General features: G+C 49.9%; 2 protein-coding genes across 2 annotated transcripts; one reads left to right on the top strand and one right to left on the bottom strand.

The window, feature by feature from the left end:
• The first annotated feature begins 1,880 nt into the window (after nucleotides 1-1,880).
• LOC134006975 (uncharacterized) lies at nucleotides 1,881-5,570 on the top strand. Its single transcript, XM_062446088.1, has 6 exons — nucleotides 1,881-2,180; nucleotides 2,238-3,358; nucleotides 3,556-3,770; nucleotides 3,942-4,149; nucleotides 4,769-4,893; nucleotides 5,330-5,570. Exons 1-6 carry the CDS (start codon nucleotides 1,922-1,924, stop codon nucleotides 5,409-5,411), a joined length of 2,010 nt encoding a protein of 669 aa, XP_062302072.1. The 5' UTR covers nucleotides 1,881-1,921; the 3' UTR covers nucleotides 5,412-5,570.
• A 296-nt stretch (nucleotides 5,571-5,866) lies between these two features.
• On the bottom strand, nucleotides 5,867-10,051 carry rbbp4 (retinoblastoma binding protein 4). The gene is made up of 13 exons (XM_062445653.1): nucleotides 9,877-10,051; nucleotides 9,294-9,441; nucleotides 9,057-9,202; nucleotides 8,792-8,965; nucleotides 8,411-8,526; nucleotides 7,896-8,056; nucleotides 7,668-7,794; nucleotides 7,450-7,527; nucleotides 7,275-7,351; nucleotides 7,083-7,140; nucleotides 6,849-6,959; nucleotides 6,682-6,732; nucleotides 5,867-6,646 (listed from the first exon to the last, which is right to left on the bottom strand). Exons 1-13 carry the CDS (start codon nucleotides 9,890-9,892, stop codon nucleotides 6,506-6,508), a joined length of 1,404 nt encoding a protein of 467 aa, XP_062301637.1. The 5' UTR covers nucleotides 9,893-10,051; the 3' UTR covers nucleotides 5,867-6,505.
• Nucleotides 10,052-13,593: the final 3,542 nt, after the last annotated feature.

Genomic DNA, 13,593 nt, shown 5'->3' with positions numbered 1-13,593 from the left:
TTCCGCAGTGTCTTTGTCTCTCTGTCTGTCTGTGGGTAGACGATGAGCAGCCCACCATGGCTCGTCTTTCTCTCCGAGGACTGTTTATTAATAAACGTAAACAGATTCAGGGTAGCCATGGAAACACATAGCAGCACACTGGTTGTCTGTGAGAGAGGAGGCAGGGTAAGTTCAGATCTCCCTCCCTCCCTCTCTCTCTCTCTCTCTCTCTCTATCCCTCCCTCCCTCCCCCCCTCCCTCCCTCTCTTCCTCCCTCCCTCTCTCCCTCCCCTCCCTCTCTCCCTCCCTCTTTCTCTCTCTCTCTCTCTCTCTTCTCTCTCTCTCTCTCTCTCTCTCTCAGTTCTCTCAGTCTCTCCAGTTGCCTTGTCTCAGAGTTTCATCCTGTGATAACAGTTTGAGGAAGACATGAGAGGAGACGGAAAACTCCAAGAAGACTGCCAAGATGTGAGTATGTCCTGCCTGTCTAACTGGACAAAACTCCTTTCAGTGTTTGGGTACTTGTGAGGCGGGTCGAAGAAAATTAAAAGCTATGCATGAAAAAAGAAATCACGATTCAATTCTGTACCGTACATCTCAACATTCGTGCTTTGGAAAAGAACAGCCTGTGGAAATATGTTCTGAGAAAAGTAACTTTAGATTTAACTAATCAAATATACTGACAGATGAAGTCTTAGGTATGTATTGTTTTAAATATATACCGATAGAATGTTGATACACATGGGTATAGCTCAGTGGGTGAGCAATCTGACTGCAGATCATCAAGTCCTAGATTTGAATCCGCCCCTGCATGTTGCTTTGGACAAGAGCTAAATGACAGAAATACACCAATATAGAATCATCTATATTTTCCTTTTGGGTACACACAGTGTTTTCTTAAACACAAGCTTTTGAATGCACAGCCATCCCACATGACCGGCCCGAGTGTGCTCATGGACAGTTGGATCTGGAGGAACGCCTCCTCTCTGCCTGTGTGCCCCCCCCAGACAGCTGGCCTAAATGCCACGCCTGGGGCAATAACTGCCAGTCCCTGGAAAACAGCGGTCAACATGACGTCAAGATGCTTCAAATTGGGATTATTAAATTACTGTTAGCTGAGGGTGTGAACTGAATCAACAGAAGACAACAAACCTGTACGGAGTATTTTTGAAGAGCTTGATTATGGTAAAGAGGATTGAGAGAACATGTTGCTGTTGCTTTGAGGCTTGTCCTGGCTGCAGGGCTTTGGTGACATGTCCGCATCCAGAGAGAGATCCTACTGCAAGGCCAGAATAGAAAAATGGTTCGACAAGAAGTGAGATGCCAACCAGGGAACACGTATGTGTACCCTGGCCCGTACATGACATGTTAGGATCATTCTCTCCCGCTGTGTAATCTGTTTACTGGCTGTTGTCGTGCCAAAAGCTTATGGGGTTCGTACATGTTTATACAATGAGACAGTGTCACATGTTATGTGTGAATTCCTCTGTGTGTGTGTGTGTGTGTGTGTGTGTCAGCACACTCCCAGCTGTCAGGTGGAGTGTTATGTGGGTTGGATCCGAGGCAGCTGTCTGAGTGACTCAGGTCCCACCCCCCCCCCCCCCCCCCCCCCCCCTACCCGACACACACACACACACACACAGAGTGCTATTTCACCTCATCAACTCACTGCACCTCAGGGCTGCCCAACCCGGTTCCTCTACCATCCCGTAGGTTTGGATTTCATCCCTACTTCAACACATCTGATCCCAACAACACACTAGTTGATGATCTACGTAACTGAGGTTTGAGTGAAAAAACCTACTGGGTGGTTCCTGTCCAGGAACAGGGTTGGGCCCCCTCCTGTACGCTTAAGGTCTATGTATTGTCGAATCCTTCCCCTAGCTTATACCTTGTCCCCGCAGCGATGTGAGCCATGTGATTGGACGTCGGACCAGCTGAGCAGATGAAGGATCCGGAGAACGATTTCCAGCCGGACCCTTCGGCCGGCTTCCTCTTCATCGATGAGGAGGAGGAGGAGAAGGAGGAGGGGATGGAGCGAGGGAGGGAGACAGGAGAGTGTATGCGAGCTCCTTCGCTCCTCCAGGCGGGGGGGAGAGGTTCAGGGACAGGCCTGGGCAGGGCCCCTCCGTACGGGGCCCACCTGGGCGAGATGGATGAGCTTCTGAGGAGCTGTGAGGGGCTGACGGGCGTGCTGTTGGGCTCTCCGCTCTCCACCCCCCACCCTGACCCACACCCCGGTGGGCCGGCACGGACACTGCCTCCGACGGATCCAGCAGGAGGCCCCGCGGGGGCGTCCCGTCAGGCGAATCGATCCGCCCTCCGCACCCGCCTGGATGGGACTAGGACCCGGGGGGGGCGGGGCACGCCCCACCCACAGGGTCCGGGCTCCTCGTTGGACGGGTACGGGGACACGAGGGGTGCATCTTCTGAGGCCCAGCTGCCCCTGACGTCGGCCGGGACCGAGCTGAGCGGGACCATGACCGAGTACCAGACAGAGCTGCTGGGAATGCTGGCCATGCTGGAGAGCTGCATGGAGGAGGCTGGCATGGACCTCACCCCAGTGGACTGGGACGAGCGCCCAGAGCAAGGATACCTCAGCCTGGGCAGGAACAGGGAGGCCCAGTCGCCCCCTCTCCGTCCCTGGGTCGAGCAGGGGGAAGAGGGGGGTCTTTATGGAGGGACCTGTGCTGAGACTGGGACCTACGTTGATGTCAGGGTTGATGTGGGAGGAGGCGGACTCTGTTCAGATCCCTTGGAGACGGGGGTCTCCAAGGAGGGGCCCTTAGGGGGGGTAGGGGACTCCATGGAGGGGCCCTTAGGGGGGGTAGGGGTCTCCATGGAGGGGCCCTTAGGGGGGGTAGGGGTCTCCATGGAGACAGCCGCCATAGGACACATGTCCGTGGTGAGTCGGGGCGGCGCAGACCCCAACCCCCTCGAGCCGGCAGGGACGGGGGTCGGGGTGGAGGCGCTGGGGGGTGACAGGGAGGAGCTGGGGGCGTTGGGCGCCCGTCTGGAAGGCTGCATCGAGGAGGTGGGGCGCCTGGAGGGACGGAGGGAGGAGCTGCTGGCCGAGGTTCTCCGGCTGAGGGGGGAGGAGGGGGAAGGGAGGGGGGAGGAGGGGGTGGAGGCGCTGCTGTGGGTGCTGGGGGTGGAGGCGGAGGCGAGGCGCGGGGAGAGGATGAGGGAGGTGGGGAGTCTGAGGGGGGAGAGGAGGGAGGAGGAGGGGAGGCTGGCGCGGGCGAGGCTGGAGAGGCAGGGCTGGCAGGAGGAGACACGCCGGCTGAAGAGGAGGCTGTTCGCCGTCGCCAGGGACTGCGCCCACAGCCAGGTCGCCCTGGCGACGCAGCAGAGCGACGTGGACAGCTTCCTAAAGGGACAGGTACGGCTTCTAGAACCTTCGATCACCTCAGACAACGAAATCTTCTAGAACCTTCTGGAATTCAGTGAATCTACAAATCGTTCCACATGCTGCTCTGAGCTACACAGAACCATAAAGCCTTTTACATTAAAAAAAATTACATAAACTTATAAATATAAACGATATAAATACTTTCTTTACTTCTTTCTCTGTCCTAGGAGGAGCTTCAGTCCCACGTGGCCCAGCTGACGGAGGAGGTGAGCCAGCTTCGCTCAGCCCATCGGGACCAGCTAGCCAGCCTGCAGGCCCGGCTACAAGCCCACACCTCCAGCCAGACCCCCAGCCCCCAGGAGGAGCTGTCCCAGTGTAGGAGACACTCTTGTGGGGACATCCAGCAGTATCTGCAGGGGGGGATCAAGGCCCTGGAGGAAAGGTACAAGTAACCTATCATCAACAACGTCTGATGCTCTAAACTCCCACATCTCAAAACAAATCGCTTTCACCGCAAACGTAAAAAGATTGAACTTTGTACTCTGTACTTTTGTCCACGTTCTACATATATGCCTTACGCCCTTAACCCCCCCCCCGCCCCACCCCCCTCCAGATATGAGCCTGTGTTGCTGGGGCTGGTGAAGCGAAGGGAGGGGGGGGCAGGGGCCCTGGTGAAGGCCAGGGAGCAGGCCCAGGAGCTCAGGGCCCGTCTGGGACCCCTGAGGGAGGAGAGACAGAGGCTGGAGCTGCAGAGGGTCTGTCTGGAGGAGAGACTCACACTCATGGACATGCAGCGGAGGGAGGACGTGAAGCGACACAGGGTAAAGGAGGAAGTGAGAGATACAGGATGGAGGAGGAAGTGAGAGATACAGGATGGAGGAGGAAGTGAGAGATACAGGATGAAGGAGGAAGTGAGAGGTACAGGATGGAGGAAGTGAGATACAGGAGGAAGTAAGAGACACAGGATGAAGTGAGAGATACAGGAGGAAGTGAGATACAGGATGAAGGAGGAAGTGAGAGATACAGGATGGAGGAGGAACCGAGAGATACAGGATGAAGGAGGAAGTGAGAGATACAGGATGAAGGAGGAAGTGAGAGATACAGGATGGAGGAGGAAGTGAGAGATACAGGATGAAGGAGGAAGTGAGAGAGTTTACACATTTTGTTGGGCATTATGATGAGCTTGATGAGGACTCTATTGTACTCTGCTCTTGATTTACTCTACTCTGTTTCTAGACTTCTCCCCTCCCCTCCCCTCTCTGCACCTCTCCTTTCACTGTGTGTGAAAGGAGTGTTTTTTTTAAAAGAAATTTCTCTCAAAAATTTAAAAAATATATATATATTTTATACAAGGCAGATAGTATCACAGTGACTGAAATGTAGATGTTTTCATTTGTTTGTAAAAGATATATAATCCTTCTAACCCCGAGTGGTCCACAGGACATGGTAGGCAGGCTGGAGGAGAGCAGCCGACAGCTGAAGACTGAGCTGCTTGTTCAGAAGAGGAAGAGCAAGAAGCTGGAGGAGCTGAAAGACACCCTCAATAAGACGATACTCCAGTATAGGTCTGTTATCTTCACTACAGCAAACATCACATGCCTTCCTTCGGATGAATCAAGAGCTGTGTTCGACTTCATGCAGCGCCGGCGGCGCCGACTAACTTGAAGCTGAGAATGCCATTGGCTGCTTCAAGTCAGCTGGGCTGCAGGCAGCTGCAGGCGACCCCGGCGCTGCATGAAGTCGAACGCACCTATTTACATGTTTGAATGTCAATTTCACTTACTGTTTAAACCAGGGGCCTAGGTTTGTTTTCAGACATGGGTGGGACAGTTTTTTGAATGACTAAGGATGCAACCATTAGGGCCTAAATATGTTCTTAATAAAAACTGTGGGACGGGGACAGATTTACCGTTTTCAAAAAGTGGCTTGGACATGTCCCACCTATGTGTGATGAAACCTACAGACCTTCCCATGGACCTCACTTCAGTCCTCTTACAACAGGGACGCCATCCAGGACCACAAGAGTGAACCGACGACAGCAAACACGACAAAACGCGATGACATCATGAAGATGGATCTGTAACCACGGTTGCATCAGCGGGATCTGGAATGACAGAATCCAGAACACAGCGTAGTGGAACACTCCAGAACACAGCGTAGCAGAACACTGTGTATAAAGACGATTCTAGAGCTTGTAGGATGCGTCACCCACATGAATAAAGGTTTGTTCTTTCACTTCAAACTGTGCGAGTGGTGGTGATGAGCTGACAGCTCTGACTAAGGCTTCTGAAGAGAGGTGTGCATATAAGGACAACGCAGCTTTTAAAAAGCGGAGAGAGCGATACGGGGTTAGGAGAAAGAGTACGTCATCTTTGACTCAACATACTGCAGCTCTGACCAGCACTGTCTGATCATGTCTGTATACATTAGCAAAGGTGAACCTAAAAATAGCAGGGAGACCAATTTGTACAATCCTGACCTAAATATATACAGTGGGACCCAACTTGCATACCACATTAAATTAAACAAAGGCTGGGGGGGGAGAGAGAGAAAAGTTTTTATTAAGAATGCATTTACTGTACAAATGGAAAACAAGAGAATGAGGGAAACAGACAGAGGATACCTTCAAATACACATAACAATATGAAAATGTTCGAGAACACACCTAGCGTAGATTATGGGACGATCGATGCATGTATAAAAACTACTATAAGTGACCAGGGATCTAACCCTCATTTCTGGAGTCACCAAATCCATCCTTGACGTAGTTGTCTGAACATGGAATTTTGTCTTTCAACATCTTTTCTTTGCGGTCAAAAAGCTATACCATCACCTAGCCTCCCTGTGCCAAGAGTCAAATTACGGACATTTCTGAATAGGAGAAGTCAAAGGAGAGAAGTAACAAGGCAAGGAAAGGCCAATGGAGAGGGCTTAGAAAAATACACTTCTTTATAATACAGTACAAAAACCGGAGCTGGGAGAAATTCTTCCGACAATAAATTACTTCCTGTTGTCGAGACACGGCTTTCCATGGTACCGCCTTCAGAAACTACGAAAACATGGATGGGGGGGGGGGTGCTCCTCGAAAACAAGACTGTCCTCTCTCAATCTCCTTTACCTGACCAATAAGAGACGTTCACTGTAAGCTAACTACAGTTCTCCTATATTGGACCAGTGTTAGCACTCTGATGTCAACCATAAACATCTGCAGAGATTCAGGAGAGGAGCTGACGAGAGCTCGTGGTGCTTGACTATGGAGGTGTCCCGAGCCCCGGGCTGCACAGTGGGGATGGGTGAGGGTGGCGGGTGAAGAGGGGGCTGGGGGGGCAGGGGGTCAGCCTCTAGACGGTGACCTCTGGATCTGCTGCCCCCTCTGGGTCCTCATCATTGTAGATGTTCTCAGCCTGGTTGGACAGACAGAAGGTGAGAGGTGGGTAAGCTGTGTGTGTGTGTGTGTGTACTGTCCTGTGTGTTGGAGGTAAGGTGTGTTCGGAGGAGCGAGTGTGTACGGGAGTCTCACCATCTGCCAGACTTGCATGATGTTGTCCTCAGACACCGAGCACAGGACCCAGGGCTCGTTGGGGTTCCAGGAGAAGTCTGAGATCTTGGCCGTGTGACCTCCGTGGATGAACTGCGGACAGCGACAGGGTTAGACCGGCTTCACAGACTCACAACCACAGCCCGTTCTGACGATCATGTGCTCTCTGTTCCTGTCTCATGACGACACGGTCGGTGTCAGAGGAGCGTCACTCACCAGAAGTTCTGGAGGGCCATCTTCTGCATCTTCAGGAGACTGCTCCTCTCCGATTTTACTAGAAAATACACACAAGGATGTTTTACTGAGCAAATCAATAAAAAAGAGGTGTTTGGGTGTGTAGAGGTTCACTTACAAAATAACAGGGTCCCGTGAGCCAACCCTGTGAGTGTGTGTGTGTGTTTTATCTACCTGAGGTCCCAGACGTTGAGCCTCCTGTCTGTGCCGCTAGACGCCAGAATGGTTTCGTTATGGGGCGACCACTGGACCTGCAACGACCAATCAGAGAGCTTGTTACAGGTCCAGGCGGTGGAGAACAGGCACAGAAGCTCGGGGGGGGGGGGGGGGAGGAGGGGGGGGGTCCTACCTGGAAGATCTCGTCTTTGTGCGACTCGAAGGAGTGCAGCTTCAGTTTGAGGTTCCTCAAGTCCCAGAGGGCCACAGTCTGAGAGAAGAAGAAGAACAAGGAGGAAGTGAGCAAAACAGCTTCCTGTCTAAAACAGTCTCGTACCCCTCCATTCCAGGTAGGGGCAGCTGAAGCCAAGTCCTCCCCAGCCAGAGGAGGCCGGCATGGGGCAGACAGACCTTGTCGGCAGAGCCTGTGGCCAGGATGAACTCGCTGTAGGGGTTGAAGGACAGGCAGTTGACCTCGGCCGTGTGGGCGTCCACGGCGTGGCTGGGCTTGGAGGTGTTGTTGGAGCGCGTGTCCCAGCTGTGTGTGAGAGAGAGACAGAGGATAAACATGACGTTGGTTGACATGCTCAGATGCCGTATGCACTGCAAGGCTTTGGGAGAGACGCCCGGGAAACTGACATCATGAGCTTCTGGTCGTCGGCCACCGATCCGAAGAGAGACTCGTGCAGCAGGTGCCAAGACACGTCCTCCACCACAGCCGTGTGGCCCGTGAAGATGGTCTTGGCGTCCACAATCTTCCCCTCCTTAGGCACCGCGCTGATGTCCCACAGACAGATGGTCTGCATGGGGGGAGGGGGGACACAGATAGGAGAGGGGGAGAGAGAGAAGAAAAAAAATAAGAGATGAGACACTCAAACACAGAAAACAAGCAGAGTTGTCTTGCCCGTGTGTTTGTACGTCACAATCAGGTCCCCCCCCCCAGTAAGTTTACACAAACAAGGAATTTACCTTTGGTGGGCAGGTGCATACAATAAACATATAATAACCATATAAGAGTATTAAAAGTGTCTGCAGTCTTTAAATATAAATGTATACAATTTACAACAAAATGCTAACAATTCCTAATCATTCTAAAATGATACTGTACAATATAAACAGTGCAGTAGTGCTGTTGCAGTGTGTGTTTGTCTTACGTGGTCGTCAGAGGCGCTGAGCAGGCAGCCAGACAGGTTGGGGTTCCAGGAGAGGCCGTAGCCCTCCTTCTGGTGGCCTCTCAGCCTCAGGTCCGGGGTGCACTCTCCAGAGGGGTCTGGGGACCACAAAGGGACAGGGGTCACCTCACGCTACCGTAACGGCCTCACACACAGTGACTGCTACCGAGAACAAGGGACTATCAAAACGCGTCCCGGCTACATCTGAACACGCTGAACTTTATCTAATTTACACGGAAGAGTGAGAATTGGAAGTGGATTTCTCAAAGCACCCTGTGGGGATGAATCAAGAATCCTTGACACATTCAAGGGCTTAGATACTGGTGATGGATTGACACACAGGGCGACTCCAGACCCACGTACCAGGCTTGGAGGGGTGCTTGGTGTAGTCGAACACCAGCACGTCCGAGGTGGGGGTCTTGGTGGCGATGATGCAGGGGTTCTGGGGCATGTAGCGCGCCCGGTTCACCTCGCCTTCGTGGTTTATCTTGATCTCGATCTCTATCTTTCCACTCACCGAGCCAAAGCCTCCAAATTCTGTGGGGAGGGCGGGGCAAGTTAAGACCATTGGTGATGCTTGTAGAAATGAGGGTTATTTTACAAACTGGTGTGTGTGTCGACACTTTACCTCCTTTCTCGCTGTCGTAGTGCGAGGCGTCGAACTGGGCATCATCATTGGGCAGCTGTACGCTGGCGATGACCAGGTGGTTCTGCTCGTCGGAAGTGTGCGTGCCCAGAACCAGGCGGTGCACGCTGAAATCCTTCCCCTCGGGTCTAGGGTAGGAACCAAAATCGTCATGGGTCTATTGCTGTTGATGCAGTGTGAGTCACTGTGAACAACTGAAAGAGTGGGTGCTTTGGTTACCTGGTGACATCGGGGAGCCACTGAGCGGTCAGGCTAGGCCACTCAAGGGCATGGGTCATGACCAGGTCATACAGGAAAGGTGTGTTCTTCTTCCAAATCTTATACTCCTCGTTGATCACACGTTCCTCCACCGCATCGTCAAATGCAGCTACAGAGTAAGACAGAGGAGATCGCGGGGGATATTTTGAGGTAGGTTTCTGACAATTGACACATATGCTTGCTTGGTCATGTTAAGATTTTCCCGGGTAATACTGAGATGCAGGCGGAATGCAAATTAGCCAGCTCACTGACGCGCGTTACGTCGTCCAAACAATTCACGGAGCTTGCAAGTTAGGACAGTATAACGACAAATTATGTTTGTTGGCAAATTATTTCTAATGGCAACGACTCCCTAAGATAGCAAGCTAATGTTTCAAATGAACAGTAATGGGATCACAGTGTGATGGAATTTCGACAGACATGCTCATGCTAGCTAGCTAGCGTAGATAATATCGGCTTGCTAGCCATCCAACCACTGACTGAACAGCACAGCTCAGCTAACAGCAGTAGCCCTAATTATCATAATGAAATACGAATCCGTTACCTTCCTTATCGGCCATTGTAGCAGAACCACCGGTAAACAGATGTTTGTAGCAAAAAAATATATATTATTGGCAGTTCAGCAGCTTGCTAACTGTGATATCCGATTAAAATGGTAGCTAGCAGGCTAGCCAGAGCGCTTTTGTCTCGCCTCTCACTACAACATGGGCACGTTCGCGCCAGCGCCTACAAGCGAGCCGTCAACTAACCAATCAGGAGGAAGACGACACCCACGTCACTTTGGCAGCCATTGATTTCATGTTAATGTCATCCCGCGGCCAGAAGGGGGCGTCAGTACAGTAATTTATCTCGACAATTTTCTGCTGGGTCTGATTTAAATTTGCAGTCCGCTGTCCCACATCGATGCAGTACCCACGCTATGAATCGAAGAGTTAACCCTTCGCATATAATGTCGAAGACGACATGCAAGAAAATACCTCTGACATAAATCCTTAAGAGCACCGACAGTGCTGCTCTCCAAGACCACGTCCAATCATTTCACAAACACTTATTATCTAGCGCTGACTATCACACATTACATTTGTATCCAGCCAGTGATGCCAAAGGCAGAGTGGAGGAACAAGAGAACAAGGATAGTGTGACAACACAGGGAATTAAAGAGTAGTAACCGCTTCTGCTGCTGTGAGGGCTGTGTGGCAGAGCTGAGCTGTGGATATTTTTAGCTGACGGGTGTAGTAACCTAGACCAAGCCTTTTTGATAGACCTAAATCAGCACATGTGGAGTTGAACTGGAGCTCTGTGTGTGTGTGTGTGTGTGTGTGTGTCTGTGTCCTTCCATCGCCAAGTCAATAAAAGTGTTCAGATTAAAGCCTTAGGGCACAAGCTATAGCCTAGGCCTAACTGTTTTCTTTTTCAGGCCAAGCTGATGCTAATACCGTAGCTACCAAAGAAACTGTCTCTTTCTCTCCCTCCTTATCCTCCCCCCTCCCAACAGAAAACATAAATAATTCAACATAGTAATTTGATGAAGAAAAAAATTATGAAACGATATATTTTAGAAGCACTTATTTAAATCTTCACCCGAGAGCCCATCTAAAAACGAGAAGCCAAGTAAAACGTATATTTATAGTTTTCTTGTTTCCCCAGCAGCGCACAAACAGACATAATCTGTTCCCGTTGCTGCAGAAAATTGCCTCTTCACCACTCAGTGAGCTTGGATAATGTAGCCTGCACACGCCGTACGGAGTGCATGGATCAGAGCAATATTGATGATGACGGATCTGTCCATCGTTCGCTTTTATTGTAACAGTTATCACTACAGAGTTGGCTGTCTCAGCAACCTGTGATATTGCTCTGCATTTAAGTTTATATTTATTGTACAAAATGTCACTTGTGACACTTTTGTCAGGAAGTGGATTGATGGGACAAATACAATTTCGTGTGTGTGACTCCCTGAGGTATCGCCTAATCATTTGTTTTTATTTTTTATCTTTAATTGTCACTGTCATTCTTGTTAAACATTTTTACTTGCGCTGACAGTGGAGCAGATGTTTTATCCTCTATATTGCCAAATGTGAGAAGTATGACAATTGTGGATATGCGTACATAAACGCGCCTACTTTTATTTGACCTTTATATGACATTCCACTTTGGGCCAGAAGGTTTGTACTGGTAAACTAATCCCATTTCCTTGTCTCATGGGATCATACTGTAGATGACACACACACACACGCACACACACACACACACACACACACACACACACACACACACACACACACACACACACACACACACACACACACACGCACACACACACACACACACACACACAACTGGGTGGAGATGAGGACACACAGTAGCTCACTGGGGATGCGTACAGAACCGGTTAAATGAATTACCACAGACCTGACCCCAACATGGAACAGAGAGAATCAGTAATACGCTTAACACAGCATACAGCAGCATTAGTGACGCTGGCTGTATTTGCCACAGTGTCGTATAGCCATGGTATACAGGTGGCTTTGTCATTGGGGTTTTATCATCAATTTGAACCTCAAACCAAATTGGCCAGGTTTAAATGTGACGTGTGACTTAATTTGCCGTCAATATTAGCACAATCACTCTCAGCCACGGATGGCTTTTTGAGTAGCTTTTTCCGCGATTCTTCAGTGTTTTCTTTAGTAATTCCTTGCCTCTTGATTCAGTTTCCCAGTGGAAGCCAGCTTTTAAAACACAGGCTAGTAATTGGAAAAAAGGACCCTGCAGTTGGATGGATTGTGTTGTGGCTCAATGGGTCCCCTTTGGGACAGAGCATTGATCCGAGCAGTTGGATTTATGTGTTTTGAATTGTTAGACCCTTTCCCCAGTGCTATACATTTTCACCCGCGAGGTCTCACTAATATGGCTCTGGGTTCAACAAACTGCCCCTTAGGCTCCAATAGGTCAACGTACCTGCCTCTAATCTCCTATTAATCTCAAATAGAAATCCTTCCCTTATCCTTACTTAAGTGAACAGGGTTAGGGTGGCTGAGTTTGGGTTGGAACCAAGCCATTTTCTGCAGCTCATGCCTTGGGGGTAACTGTCTCTGTTACTGTTGGGATCAAGGTTGAAATGTATTGTGGGTAAACAGTGTGTGACGTAGGGCGGGAAAGGCCAGGGAGAAGGTGGTCTGGGAAATAGGACATGCTTTTTAATGCAGGCAGACAGGTCTGTTAAGCGTCCATTAATTTGCTAAAAGTTTTTTTTCCCTATGAGGTTCCTGTCACCTGTGACCCGTCATTCAAGTTGTATCTCTCTAATCCATAAAGCTCTCAACCTGAATATGTATCTCATGCCCATAACCTGTATTGGGCACAGCTAAGTGGTTTAGAGTGGATTGCGTTTGTTGTCTTTTAAACACACACACACACACACTGCAAATGTACGTTAGAACACCTGTGGCCTTTCATCTACCTTTGTCACAAGAAAAATTGAATGTGAAGACATAAGTTGAGCAGTAATACTGCAGATACAAGTCAATACATCGAACACATTTGAACAGGAGCCTTACATAAAAAACCTCTCTACAGGAAATAAACACTGCACGATATTAGCCAACACAACCAATCGATATTAAAGAGATGTGTTGTGTTAAGAACATCCCTTGGGCCTATCCGAGGTTGCACGTGCCGCAAACCTCTCTTTGCCCAGCCAGCGAAAGCTGCAGCTTGGCAGCATAGCGATAAGGCGTGTAAATGAGATATAAGCATGGTATCCATATGGGCTGAAGGGGTTTTTAAGTTAATTAAGAATCCTAATCATCCTTTCCTTGTTATCCCCGCGCATTGTGGTTATAACTGGGTCAGGTGTGTAACCATGGAGATTGAGTCTGCCTCCCTTTCTCCATCAATTTCTTGCTATTCAACAGTACCACCCGTTACCGCTACAGCTCAATTTCACATACCAGGAATCGCATCCCTCGTGCATCCCCCTCCCCACCCCGTTCTCATCCCCCTACCGTATCTCTCACCGCGCCTTGGATGCAGTCAGTGACCAGTGAGCTGAGAATCGTTTTGAACCGTTCCGTCCACGCACCAGCAAAGCAAAAATAAAACCCAAACGATGACATTCTTACAGATACAACAAGCGCAAACCGACATTTGACAACTTCTGACCCATTCCTTGCCTTCGCTGCACCTTGCTGTAACTGGTAAGTATTTTTAGTTTTGATTTGAATGTGTGGGAAATTATCCTATCATTTTCTGTCCAAGCAGAATC

This window comes from Osmerus eperlanus, chromosome 20 (assembly GCF_963692335.1).
Source record: "Osmerus eperlanus chromosome 20, fOsmEpe2.1, whole genome shotgun sequence".
NCBI classification, from domain to species: Eukaryota; Metazoa; Chordata; class Actinopteri; order Osmeriformes; family Osmeridae; genus Osmerus; species Osmerus eperlanus.
This window is presented reverse-complemented; position numbering and strand designations above follow the sequence as displayed.